This window comes from Vigna radiata, chromosome 2 (assembly GCF_000741045.1).
Source record: "Vigna radiata var. radiata cultivar VC1973A chromosome 2, Vradiata_ver6, whole genome shotgun sequence".
Lineage (NCBI taxonomy): Eukaryota > Viridiplantae > Streptophyta > Magnoliopsida > Fabales > Fabaceae > Vigna > Vigna radiata.
In genome coordinates, this window is record NC_028352.1 from 963,975 (window position 1) to 977,930 (window position 13,956).

The 13,956-nt window shown below is 28.6% G+C and overlaps 2 protein-coding genes across 2 annotated transcripts; one reads left to right on the top strand and one right to left on the bottom strand.

Annotated features, from left to right (window-relative positions):
* Positions 1-906: 906 nt before the first annotated feature.
* Positions 907-3,159, top strand: LOC106779419 (equilibrative nucleotide transporter 1). Its single transcript, XM_014667520.2, has 2 exons — positions 907-1,536; positions 2,296-3,159. Exons 1-2 carry the CDS (start codon positions 1,026-1,028, stop codon positions 3,021-3,023), a joined length of 1,239 nt encoding a protein of 412 aa, XP_014523006.1. The 5' UTR covers positions 907-1,025; the 3' UTR covers positions 3,024-3,159.
* A 1,962-nt stretch (positions 3,160-5,121) lies between these two features.
* Positions 5,122-8,640, bottom strand: LOC106778111 (alpha-farnesene synthase-like). The gene is made up of 7 exons (XM_014666028.2): positions 8,509-8,640; positions 7,653-7,899; positions 7,155-7,560; positions 6,496-6,714; positions 6,256-6,400; positions 5,912-6,160; positions 5,122-5,469 (listed from the first exon to the last, which is right to left on the bottom strand). The coding sequence occupies exons 1-7, from the start codon at positions 8,638-8,640 to the stop codon at positions 5,176-5,178; spliced, it is 1,692 nt and encodes a 563-aa protein (XP_014521514.1). The 3' UTR covers positions 5,122-5,175.
* Positions 8,641-13,956: the final 5,316 nt, after the last annotated feature.

Below are 13,956 nucleotides of genomic sequence, written 5' to 3' on the forward strand. Positions count from 1 at the left end.
TAAAAGTAATAAAAACAAATATTAAAATATAAATCTTAAAGAAATAAAACTAATAAAAACAAATCCTAAAAAATGAAACTAATAAAAACAAATCTTAAAAAATAAAACTAATAAAAATAAATCTTAAAAAATAAAACTAACAAAAACATAATCTAAAATAATCTAGAAAATCCTTAAACGAACGTGGGAATCCGTCAACGGATGTTTAAGGGTAAACGGAAGTCGCCTTCCGTTTTAACGGTTTTACTAACCTGGACTCGAAGAGGATCGCTGCTTAAAGGTTGAATATAACACCACCACACCAATGTAATGCAAAGATATAATAATTGAAGGACAAATTCTTCCAGAAGAAATCGATATCTCAATTATCACTTGAAATACAAGAAGAATGGGAGAAAGAATTTCTAGAAAAATAGAACAAAGAATTCCTGGGAAGAGAGTGTAAAGATGAAAGCATGAAGATAAAAAAAAAAAGAACAAATAAGTTTTGTAAGAGTGGGAGAATAAAATTATAAAATTTTATTTCTAAATATAAATTTTTGCTAAAGGATAAAATTGGAATAGAAAAAATAGAACAAAGGGCAAAAATGAAATGGGGGGATGGGGGTTGGAATTGGGGAGGTACAGGGAGTAACCCCCTAATTTGATTTGGTCTTTATTTAAAAGAATGATAATGGGCTTCCGCCGCTAGGGACTGGGCCTTAGGCCCAGCACTACAGAAAAACGCGTCTATTCATTCTTGTGTTGGCTGCACGTGCTTAGAGTAAGTAAGTCTGATTTAGAAACTAATAAAGAAAATCAATAGTGATATTAATTTAAAGTGGGATTAGATTTGAATATTAATTATGAAATAATTATTGATTTTAATGTGCATGAAAAAAATTAAAAAATAGAAGAGGGAGAAGAATGAGAATCTGAAATATCTAAATGAAAATGGTGTTGCGTGAGTAACTACTTTACTTTTCCCGTTGGCAGTGTTCGAAGCGGTGGTTGAGCATTGGTAATCCGGAACGGAACGGAACGAGATGGTGTTCACGGAGTCGTCTCTTCTCCTTCCGTCCGGTTCGAACAGCAGGAAGAGCAATGCTCCGGAAGACAAATGGGATTTGGCGTACATAGTGTATTTCTTCCTGGGATTCGGTTACCTTCTCCCGTGGAACGCTTTCATCACAGCCGTTGATTACTTCTCCTATCTTTACCCTGACACAAGCGTTGACCGCATCTTCGCCGTCGTTTACATGCTCATCGGCCTCGTCGGAATCTCCCTCATCATCCTGTACAGTCACAGCTCCAAAGCCTTTCTCAGAATCAACCTTGGTTTGGTCCTCTTCGTCGTTTCTCTCCTCATCGTTCCCCTGGTTGACGCCTTCTACGTCAGGGGTCGTGTCGGAGTCATCGGTGGATTCTACGCCGCCGCCTTCGCCGTCGGCCTCTCCGGCGTCGCCGATGCGCTCGTGCAGGGTTCCATTGTTGGCTCCGCCGGGGAGCTGCCGGAGAGGTACATGCAAGCGGTCGTAGCTGGCACAGGCGGTTCTGGTATCCCTCTAATTAATTACCGTCATTGGTTCATAAATTAGTTCTTTTTGGTGGATGCATTGTTTGAGTTTTGTATGATATGGTACTGAGTGGAGGATGTGGTATCTATTATTCAATCATATTAGGGTTTAGACATTCTCTCTTCATTTAGGTTGTTTTGTTAGATGAGTAGATGTTCTCTGATAACTTCCTGCCCCAACCTCAGGGATTTCACATGCTTATCATGTGTCGGTATCAGACTATACGTAGCACATGTTCCTACTAACATGGAGAATTTTAAAAGCACGTTCTTGATGTAGTCATGGGAATCTTGGATTCTTCGGCAGATATTTCTTTTGGGGGTGAACATTCTTAAGCATTTTATGCTAAGGTTGTCTGTTTAGAACTTGTGCCTGTGCCAGAGAGTCAAAAAGTGATAACGGTACCGTGTTGGTGTCCCGAGTCTCCTCTCCCTTAGCATCTATGTTCTTGCAATGGCTAATACACTAAAGAACTATGAAACACTACACAGCTTAATCCTGAGTTGAAACTGGTTAGGCAATATGAACAACTTGAGCAGATTTCAGTTTTATATGGTGTTTGTATTTCATGGTAAAAAAATTTATATTAAATCTGTAGCTCGTTATTAATCTACTGGTTTTGGGTTCACACACACATATGCAAATATTTTGTGAGAAGTTATTGATGTATATTTCTTTGGTTATAGAACTCAGGTGGATAAATTGTTCTCTCTTTTTATTGTGGATGTTTTCATTTCAGGGGTGCTTGTTTCTGTCCTGAGGATAATCACAAAAGCTGTTTACCCACAAGATGCCTCTGGCCTACAAAAGAGTGCAAATCTATACTTTTCTGTATCAATTGTGATTGTGTTCATATGCATGGTTTTATACAACTTGGTGCACAAACTTCCTGTTATGAGGTATTATAATGAACTTAAGGTTGAGGCGGCTGCTACAAATGAAGACAGTGGTCCCCCGACTGGAGTTGTCTGGAGGTCGACTTTATGGGATATTGTGGGAAGCATCAAGTGGTATGGATTTGGCATTGTGCTCATTTATGCTGTGACTCTGGCAATTTTTCCTGGTTACATTACCGAGGACGTGCACTCTGAAGTTCTTAAGGATTGGTATCCAATTCTCCTAATTGCTTCCTATAATGTGTTTGATCTGGTTGGCAAGTCTCTGACTGCAGTTTATCTCCTACAGAATGAAAAAGTTGCAATAGGTAGTTGCATAGCAAGATTGCTGTTTTTCCCTCTCTTCTTAGGGTGCTTGCATGGTCCCCAATTCTTCCGGACTGAGATTCCCGTGACGATACTAACTTGCCTCTTAGGGCTTACTAATGGCTACCTAACCAGTGTATTGATGATTATGATTCCTAAAGCTGTAAAGTCACAGCATGCAGAGACTGCAGGGATTGTGAGTGTATTATTCTTAGTTTTTGGTCTGGCTTCTGGGTCTGTTATAGCTTGGTTTTGGGTCATCTGACCAAGAAATTTGTGTTAATATGGGGACTGTGATGCGGCTTGTGTCTTTCCTCAATCAGAAATAAAAAAATTGTAATGAATTTCCTTAATTTGTTTCCAAACAATATGAAAATTCGTAACCTTATCTGTTGATATAATGATACTGCTTTCAATTCTAAACAGCTATTGTCTGTTCCTCCTGTGTTTTTTATGTTTATAGATGGATAAACAAAAGTAAAGCCTGCGCAAGCATGATTCACCTGGAATTTTTCTGTTCCTCCATTTACAACAAATGTAAGTTGAGATGCCACTAACTACTAAGATCCTTATAATTGTAGTTACTTTTACGAACTGCCAAGTCTGATTCCGATTATAAACTTACAGGAAAAAAAAGAAAAAAATCCTGTAATAGAGACTGAGGAAAGTTTCTTTCCCCTTAGAGGAATGGTTGGAAAATAAATCTTCCATTTGGCCTAGAATAGTCTTACTTTAATATCTTATTTCTCTAGCACTGATTGTTTTTTTTCTAGCTTTTGGCTGAATTTAGTACAGATAGAATTGCCAGTGGAATATGATATGATAATAAAGAGATAATGTCCATGGTCCAATCACACACCTGAGATCCCTCCTTCCTAAGATCACTTGGAAATTTTGAACTTATGGGCAAATTTTCCTAATGCAATTTTTTCTCAAAAGAAAAGTACATCTTGGATTTGTAGATAACTAACAAATAACACTTTAAAATTTAATTGAAAATGTTAAGTGATTGGAATTCCTCCATCGTCTTCATCATCCTTCACCGTCAATTTTGGAGTGGACAGTTTTTTCAATATTAGTAGCTTCAAGTTGAAAAATCAATTCCTGAAATTGTCACCGATGAATTTACATAACTAATCGCACATGCTATGATTCTTATGATCAAATACATAAAGACAAAACTTATCTGGTGGGCCGTATTGGTCAGGAAATTTAACGAGGAATATTTACTTTTCGAAGATTTCAACGAGAAAACATTAGAGAAAAGATCCAAAAAAGTAGAGCACACACTAGAGGTAAAGAGAAAAGAATTGAAACAAATTCGTTTCAAATCAACACACAAACACTGTCGATTAATCAATGATTTTCGCTTTACAAGAAATACTGTTTTGTTTTTCTAATAAAATAGAAAAATAGGAGAAAAGAATATAATGATCAGCCCCCAAAATAAGGCAAGAAACCAATTAAGAGGAGAGACAAAATGGATACACAACTAAATTATCATATCAAAATAGGACTAACCAAAGGTTTAAAATCTTATTTAAAAATAGGAAAATGATATTTTGACACCAATTTTTTGACACCATTTTGATACTGCACACGTGTCAAAATGTGGTTGGACGATTTCAAATTAAAAAAAAACTTTGGTTTTTTTCTTCTAAATATGTTCTTGTCTCAGTTTTTTTAATTTGAAATTGTCCAATCACGTTTTGACACATATGTAGTGTCAAAATAGTGTCAAAAATTGGTGTCAAAATATTATTTTTCTTAAAAATAAACGCAAAAATATATACGAAAGAAGGAATAAAAAACATTTTTTTTTCTAAATTTTATTTAATATATTTTAATCTGAAACAGTCTTCCTGGTCCACCTAATTAACATCCTCTAAATAGCATTTGTTGTTTGAAATGATATATTTCTGCTTGCAGAATCGCACTTGTTATTTGAAATGATATATTTCTGCTTGCAAAATCGACTGATAGATTTATGGTTGTCACCAACCATTTTGTTTATTAAATCTACATATGTTTTAATTTTTTTAAGATAATAAAAAATAATAAAATTATAATTTTTTAAAATAAAAATAAATAATATTTATAATTTTATTATAAATATTTTTTATTTCTTTTATAAGTAATTCTTTATTATAAACGATCATTTTAATTTTAGAAAATATTACTTTAAAAAAACCCAAATTAGTAAAAGAAATAAATTAGTCTTAAAAAAATGTTACTTACTAAATAGTAAAAATGAATTTCCTTTATATAATAATTACATAGATAATATTTTTACACAAAAGCACACTACCAATTTTTTAATTAAATTTGTATTAATGATACATTTGACTACACATGTTCCCTCTCAACTAGTTGTTTTACCTTTTTTTTCTTAAATCCAAATTCCATAAAACATCATATTAAAGAGGTTCAACAACTAGTGACAAGATATGTTTTTTGATATCTCGATCTTGGATTCCAAAACCATCTCCATTTTGATAAAGGGTATGACCCACACGAGCTGCATTTATTGCTTGAGTAAGAAATGGTTCCACCACCCAACATGAAGAACAACAACCATAACACTTGTTTATCTTCTTCCATGCTTCAATGATTTTATCTTCTATATGCTTTCTTGCTTTTTCCTCTGAAACACCTTCTTCCTTCATATAGCATACTATTGATGAAGCAGCATCACCTCTTTCTCTTTCAGCCTGTTCATTTCATTTTCCATAACTAACATTCAATATGTATATACAATATGATTGAAATAATAACACGTTAAATATGTTCTTAGTCTTTAAATTTGAACATAAAATTGTTCATATTTAAAAGTTTTACATATTTTTATCTATAAACTTAAAAAATAAATAAACATAATCCTTTTAAATTAACAAAATTAATCGTTTTAAACTAATCAAATAATTTTTTAGATAAACATTTGAGTTAAAACTTGTGAAAATAATATAAACTTAGATATTATTTTAAAATGCGTTTAATATATATAAAAAGTTTAACACTGTAATTATATTTATTTATTTTTAAAGTTTAAAAATTAAATTATGTGAAAGTATAAAATAAAAAAGAATTCAATTTTGTGTGAAACAAAAATATATTTAATTCTGTATTATTAACTAAGGAAATATTATTATATACCACCGTAGTTCCAATGTCGTTGCAAAGTCTAATGACAAGAGATACATTGTAGACCAAATCCTTGTACGTATGTAGAAAATGTTCCATTGAATCATTTACTTGATACATTGTACCAAGATACGAATGCAGTAAAATGACAGGCCCAGAAGATGAAATCCATGCATTGCTTAAATATTCTTGCAACGATGGAATGTATCCTTTGTTGTACCACTTTGCCTCCTCGTACAATGCTTTGCAAAACTCTATCCACTGACCAAGTTGTCATATATATAGTCATTCATTAGTATAATGCTATATAATATATGTTTGTAAAAACAGACATAATGTGTACTGTGTAATGTTACCGCTTTCTTTAGGTAATGTAACACCAAGTGAAAGTTATTTTCTCCACCAATCTCATAAGCAATTTCATTTGTAACATCTTTCAGTGCATGGACGCAAGTTTTCATGTACGTTGGAAGTTCTTCAACAACTTCTGTGTCGTCCCATCTGTGCAAATACACACTCATATCAGATTCTACTAAGTAACCCTAAATCTAGATATAAAGTAAGCTTAATTAGGTTAATCTTCAGCCTTAACAAACCTCTCAAACGCCATTGTGAAGGGTTTCAACTCTTGAAACGAGGCATGTATATCATAAACATCATCAATGACCAATACGAAAACAATAACTTTAGTGAGCCATTTTCTGATTGATTTGTGCTTTGGCTCAAAAGCAACTCCTGCTGCACACATGAAGCTTTCAACCAACCTGTTCCTTGCAAAGCTCAATTCTTCTTTTATGCCAAGATTTTCCCACCACCTAAATCAGAAATTTAAATTGACCTTATACAAGAATACATGAAACAAACAATAAATATCGATAAAATAGATTCTAACAATAACTTATACTGTATTAAGAAATAAATTTTACACCTAATTCTGTTAGGGAGGTTTGACACACACATAAATCTCCACACATGGTAAGACATTGTCTGTTTTAGGTCAAACCTTCACGGGTTTGCTTTTGGTATCACTCCAAAAGGCCTCTTACTATCAGAGGTATCTATGTGTATCAATGTGTATATAAACCTTTGACCAGTCCTTTTTTTACTCGATGAGAGACTTTGTTTGCACTCTAACAAATTCAACTCACAAAACCAACGTGTAAATTGATGTTTGCATAAACTAATCTTATCTTTAATCGGACTTCTACCATTAACAACACCTGTGTATTTTCTTTATCACAATTAAAAACAATACCTGGATAATTCCTTCAACTCCAACTGAAGTGTTGCTTGAATCATATTGAAATTTAACTTAGATAGTTCAAGTAAAACAGGGTTCATATTTTTCTCCTTGCTGTATTGCTTCACATGCCATTTGACTTCAAACCACTGTACTCTCCAGTGGGACGGAAGCTGCAGAGAGTGGACCACTCTTTCAGCATCTACAGTCTCATATAGTTGATCCTTGTTGACAGAACTGAGAGAAAAAATATCCTTCAGAGAATTTCTGGCACAGATTTTTGCCTTATCCAATATCTTTTCTCCTTCCAATCCTAAATGTGAGGCCTCAAGAAGCTCCACAACATGCTTAACATCTCCAGCATGTGAGCTGATTGTCCTCTTCACTTTACCATTTTTATCTAAGAACTTGCTTAACATATCTGAGTTTCATAATCAATAAAAAATTAGATTGTTAATTATATATATATATTCTTCACCAACATAGTGAGTCTGAGAGAGAAAACTCTGTTACCAGGCAAAACTGCAAATCCGTGATTTCTGAGAAGCCTGAAGCATAATGCAGATACTTGCAAATCTTGTTCTTCACTAGGATTAATAGATTCAAGAAAGCCATTGATTTCCTTCTGAAAATGGTTGGCAAGGCCTAGTTTTTGGATCCAATCAACCAACTCTAGTTGTTCCAAAATATTCGTTTCTTGTGCAAATAGACTCTTCACTTCCATCACAAGCTTGTTTAACACCATAACAAATTCTTCCTTCTGTGGAAATCGAGCAACAAAGTATGAATAATAAGCAAAAACCATACTGAAAATGATGAACTTTGAATCCCAAAGACTGAAAACTTATCAAATATTTGTAGGTTAATGAAAACTTTAGCTATGTTGAGAGAAACAAGTGATTTAAGTGCTGAAATAAACCCTTTGAGTGTGAATATATGAAGAATTCTGCATGTACATTAAGATTCAAAAATATCATTTGACACTTCTTTTTCTTCTTTTACGTCTACTTTATGCAACACTTTTTTTATCAAATATAACTTAAAAACATACTAAAAAAGATAATAAAACAAAAGTATTCATAAAAGGAAAAAATGAAAAACTTCTTTTAACCATATTTTTTTTATAACTTTTTGACAACACATTTGTGACACTACTTGATCGGTCTGTTTTAAATATTTTTTTAAACATAAATTTAAACAGATTAATAAAGTGATGATACGTGTTCTGTTGTCAAAAGATCCGGAAAAAATTCTTTGACATGTATCTACACTTATTTAATACATTATTTCTCACTTTTTTTTGTTTAAAGATATGATAAGATGAGAGAAAATGTTTAAAGAAAAATAGGAAGGAAAAGAAAAGTCTCACATGATATTTACTGTGAAGTGACTGGAGAAAATGGTGTTTCCAAATGTTTGGTTTATAGTTTGCAGACCTACGTGAGTGGTCTGTTCCTGAAACAAAAGTTGGAGAAGAGACATTGAAGTTTGATTGATTCATTTTGCAGTGAAAGTGTTTTGTAGTCCAAAATAACTCACTTTATATAGGCCACGCATACCTAAGTGTTCCTCACATGTTTTTATTTTGTCAACACCAATTTTCCGTTAGCCAATAGATTCCATTATCAGCCACAATTTTTTTTCATTTATCTTAATTTCATTTTTTATTTGTGGTGTTAGTGCTTCCAACGCTGCTTTTTAATTATTCAATATAATTGGTCTGAAATATTCAAATGTTTAGTTCCACAAACTCAAAGCTAATTTTAGGTATTTTAAAATTAATTAATTATACTTTTAAAGATATTTTTATTATTGAATTGTTTGGCAAATATATTAATGTATATAATAAATGATTATATTTTAAATAATATAATTTGTTTAATGCAGTTAGTTATGCATATTATTTCATTTTATGAGAGGTGATACTTGGATTGATCGAATGTTTCTATTACATTCAACTCATATTTTATAAATTATTGTTTTGTTTATATTTATTTTTATTATGTTAATATAATAAAAGTAGTGTTAAATAAATGTATAAACAAAGTTAATGATGTTAAACAATAACTTTTCTTATTAAATTATGAAATATAAAAAATTAAAACTATAAATTATAATTTTATATCTCATAACTTTAAAATTTTAATTAAATTTAAAAATTACTTTTGTTAAATACAGTAAATTTTTTAGAGTGTTGTCGTAGTCTTTTATAATAAACTATATTACGTAGTGATATTTAGATAAGAGTATATAGTAAAAAATAACGTCACATAATTAACAGAAATAAAATAAAATTTGATAATTTAGTAAATTGTCAAAATTTAACATGAACTTAATTAAAAAATTCAAAATTTTCAGATACTCAAGCCTAAAAATTAAGATTTCTAAAATATATAAACTAGGGAATTGAAATCTTACACCGAATCAAATCCTCTCTTTTTTTTTAACAAACTAAATTGTCCATTAAACTATTATTTGTTAATCACATATAACATAAAATTATTTGAAAGACATTTGAAGTGTAAAGTTTTTTTTAATTAATTATTAAAGCTTTTTTAAACTGGTCTTAGGCTTGAAAATAATTTATATAAAAATTAAATAAAAATGAAAATTGAGATTATATAGATTAATTAAATTTAAGTAAAAAATGTGATTGAAAAAAAAAGTATTTTTAATTTTATTTTAACTATATTATATTGATTTTTTTTGTTTTAGTATAATAAATAAGAATATAAAAGAATGCCCATAATAAATATTTTTCATACTATAGTTAATTATGTTTTATTTTTATAACTTTCTGATTGCTAATTACTGCTTTACAAAAAATTAAGTGTAGTAGTACTTTTTGTTTTTATATTCATAATAATGATTTGATGGCTTTTATTTTTATATATATTTATTTTCTAATTTAAAAGCAAAATAAGAAAAATGATATTATCATTAGTTTAATAGAAGAGACCTATTTTTAAAAAATATATATATGAAAAATAAACTTAATTAGTAATCATATTTTTATATTTAAGTTTTTTATTTCTTTCACTTTTTATATTTATTTTTTATTCAATTAAATTCAATATTTATTAAATAGAATGAATGTAATTATTTTATTACGTTAATGTTAACATGATTCAAAAGATGATTACGTGTTACTCTAATAAAAAAATTATTAATAAATTTTTTTTATATTTAGATGTGTGATTTGTTTTTGTTTTCATTTTTCAATCTGACTAACAAATCCTCCGTTGAAGGAGTTTTTAAGAATTTGCAGGGTCATGATACGATACTTTACTTGAGCACAATTGCTTTCAGAGAAAAATACGTACTATGCAAGACTTACTTTAAAAAAAACAAAATTGATTATTTAGAAGAAAAAATATTTTAATATAAATATTTTTTATAATATTTTAATATAATATATATATATTACTGATTTATTATTTATTTGTTATTAAATTTTTAAAAAATACGTGTTACAAAGTGCTAATTTGTTGCATGTTTCTATGACCAACAACCAAACATTTGTCCACTTTATCCAACAATAAATGGATAATGACAGGTTAACTTCTCTTGTGTTGTGTTTGAAATAGTCAGAGGTGTTTTTTTGGACAAAACTCATACACCATCTTTTTAAACAAAAGTTATACACCATGTTTTTTTTTTTTTTCTTTTTACCACGCTAATGCACCACGTTTTTCTAGACAACAATTTATACACCATTTTTTTTTTTTTATCAAAGTGATGCAACATGTTTTCTTTTCTGCAAAATTTCGTAAAATATTTATATTACAACCCTTAAAAAAGATAGTCTAACTTAATGTAAAACATTTTCATATTATAATTAAAGTTTTACATCAACTAAAAATAAGGTTAATTTAAAATATTTGTATGGACATCTTGTTCCACCTGCTATTGAGTCATTACTGGACCATCCATTAATGTCTCTCACATGAAAGAATGTGTTGAAAGTTGCACATCGACTAAAAATATTTACAAACTGATTTTGTAGAATTGAGTTAAATTTAAAATTCACTTCTTAACAACTATTACTACAATCTAAATTAAATTAAGAAATCGAATTCAACCATAATGTGATATTTTATATATTAATTTTATGCATTTTTAATTCTAATGAAAAATTATGTAAAAAAATGAATTTTCATATCTATCTTAATTTTACAAAATCAATTTATAAAGTTAATACACATTTATATATTTTAAATTTGTCTTATATTTAGTCGACATAAAATACTCAACATCAATATATATTGATTCAACGTAGAATTATATATTAATAAGTTGTATAATAAAAATTTGATAACAAATGAAACAATAAATCCAACAAATCATAAATTTTGATAGAATATTTTTAAACTCGAGATTTTTATATCATGTTAAAAATATAATTTTAAATCTAAGTCAAATCCACAAAAATCTTTAAGTTTATATAAATCTTACAATATTAACTTGTAAGATAAAATTCACATTCATAGTTTAAAATTTATCTTATTTTTAATTGATACGTGCGAAAAAGTTATATATGTAATAAATCTTTAATCTTCACTAATAATTAGATTTCTTTTCTTTTAAAGATAAATAGTGAATTCAATACAATTAATATCAATATTATTTTATTTTTAATATGGTAATTTAATAAAAAAAACCTTTAATTTTATTTTAATTTCATTAATATTTAAAGTAGTTAAATAGTGCTTTAATCTTTACTAATCATTACTTAATTTTAATACGTAATTAGGCTTGAATGAAATTTTTATATACTTTTTATATTGTAAACATAAAATATTACGTATTTTTTAAGGTTGATTAATTATATTGTTAATTTTTAATAAATATGTATAATACTATTATTGGAAATGAAAAACATGTTTAATCATAATCAAACAAAATTAATAACAATATTTTTTTATTAAAGTTGTCATTTTTATCACATTAAAAGTAAAACATTTCAATATTTAGTGTATTAAATTAATTATTCATCTTTTAAAGTATGAATTTAAAGTTCTATTTATATATACAAGTTTGTGTATTTAAATATTTTTAAAAAACATATAGTTTATTTTGAAGGCCAATTTTGAAAGCAAAAATTACTTCAAGACTTTTGCTGCACACGTTTATAACGATGAAAATGAGAAGGCTATGGAGAAGAAATGGCAAGTTCGTTCTTACCGAATATTCTAGAACATGCATACACCATAAATTAAGAATAGTATTTTTGTCAACGCAATTTACATTTCTCTCAATTTTTTTCCCTTAAAATGTTGGTGTTTTTTTTTCATTAATTTTATCTGGAATTATTATTATTTTCTGATTTTTAGTAATTTTTTGTAATTTAATTTCTGAAGTCTTTTATTTTATTCTACGTTTTTTAATGCTCGTCAATACTTCTCTCACTGCAGTTAATTTATCTTTTGTCACTTTTAATTTTTTTTTCTAAATTTTTCTATTAATTACCTCTATTTTGTAAAAAGTTTCTTTATGTTTATTGTTTTCCAATTCATCTTGTTTTTTCTCACCTTAAGAAAAGAATTTTGTTTTGTAAACTTCATCTTACTTGTATATATGAAATACGAAATTGATTTTATCTAAAATTGCAAATAGAGTGATGGAAGATAGTGAAATTATTATAAAGTGATAAACAAAGTTTATATTTTGATAATTGCGAAAAATCAACACGTTAACATGCTTCTAGAAATTGAGTGTTTTTATACGATGTACTTTTGACTGATGTCAGATTTTGTCAATTTGTGAAACTCAATGTATTCAAATTGAAAACCATAAGGATTAAAAATTCGAATAAAAATAGTCTACAATTGTTATCTTACTTTTTATTTATGATTTTTCTATGATGAAAATATTAAATATTTGAAAGTGAAATTATTGTTTTTTTTTAAATTATGAATATTCACTTGTTGTATTATAAAAACTCAATGCAAAAACCAATATTAAATTGCAATTAATTTAAGTGAAGATATTAAGTTTGAAAATATTAAATCGGAAGAAACTGAAACCGAACCAATGTGACTGTTCTCCAAATCTTGTAGCATATTTTGTGACATGATGCAGTACAAATGGAGAATGTGGAAATGTACTTGCACAATGCCACTTCATTATTGAACTTATGATGTTACGGCTTCCTTATTTACTTAATCAATTTGGTAAGTGATTCCTTGCTTACTTAATCAATTTTTCTAATATCTTCAACTATTTCATACTTGGGATCGTGTCTCTTTCATGTAATTATGGTGTAATTATGGGTGTACCTAATATTTAAATCTTAAAATATAAATAAATTTTAATATTTAACGTTATAATCATATTATGTGATTTAAACCAGGATATCCGGTCTGATTAGACCCGACCTATAATGGGTGGTCACTTAATGAGTCAATTTTATCTAGTTCATTTATTAATGAGTTAGACAAATTTCAATCCGACTCGACATATCATGTATTGGTGGATTAAACTGATTCACTTAATTATAATTTTTTTAAAATAAAAAAATTACAAACTTTTTGTAATTTCAATCTAAATAAATTTCACTCCCAAAATGATATTAAACTCAATAGAATTCAAAATAATAAAAAAAAGTATAACACAATCAAGGTATAATGAACCTGCTCGTATTTTTTATAATTTTATAAGATAATAAATTAATAAAAATAAAATTAGATAAATTGGTGGGCCAATCCAGCACATCACGGGTTCAACCCGGATAAACCGGATTTAAATGAGACGGGTTGAAAATTTGTCCGTATAAAAGAAAATGCATTTTTTTCAACCTGATCCGAATATGTAGTGA

Coding starts and splice junctions, on each gene's coding strand:
- LOC106778111 (XM_014666028.2), bottom strand. CDS start 8,640: ATGAATCAATCAAACTTCAATGTCTCTTCTCCAACTTTTGTTTCAGGA. Junction 6,401..6,495: donor TTCACAATGGCGTTTGAGAG/GTTTGTTAAGGC, acceptor GTATTTGCACAG/ATGGGACGACACAGAAGTTG. Junction 5,470..5,911: donor ACGACATTGGAACTACGGTG/GTATATAATAAT, acceptor TGAAATGAACAG/GCTGAAAGAGAAAGAGGTGA.
- LOC106779419 (XM_014667520.2), top strand. CDS start 1,026: ATGGTGTTCACGGAGTCGTCTCTTCTCCTTCCGTCCGGTTCGAACAGC. Junction 1,537..2,295: donor AGCTGGCACAGGCGGTTCTG/GTATCCCTCTAA, acceptor TTTTCATTTCAG/GGGTGCTTGTTTCTGTCCTG.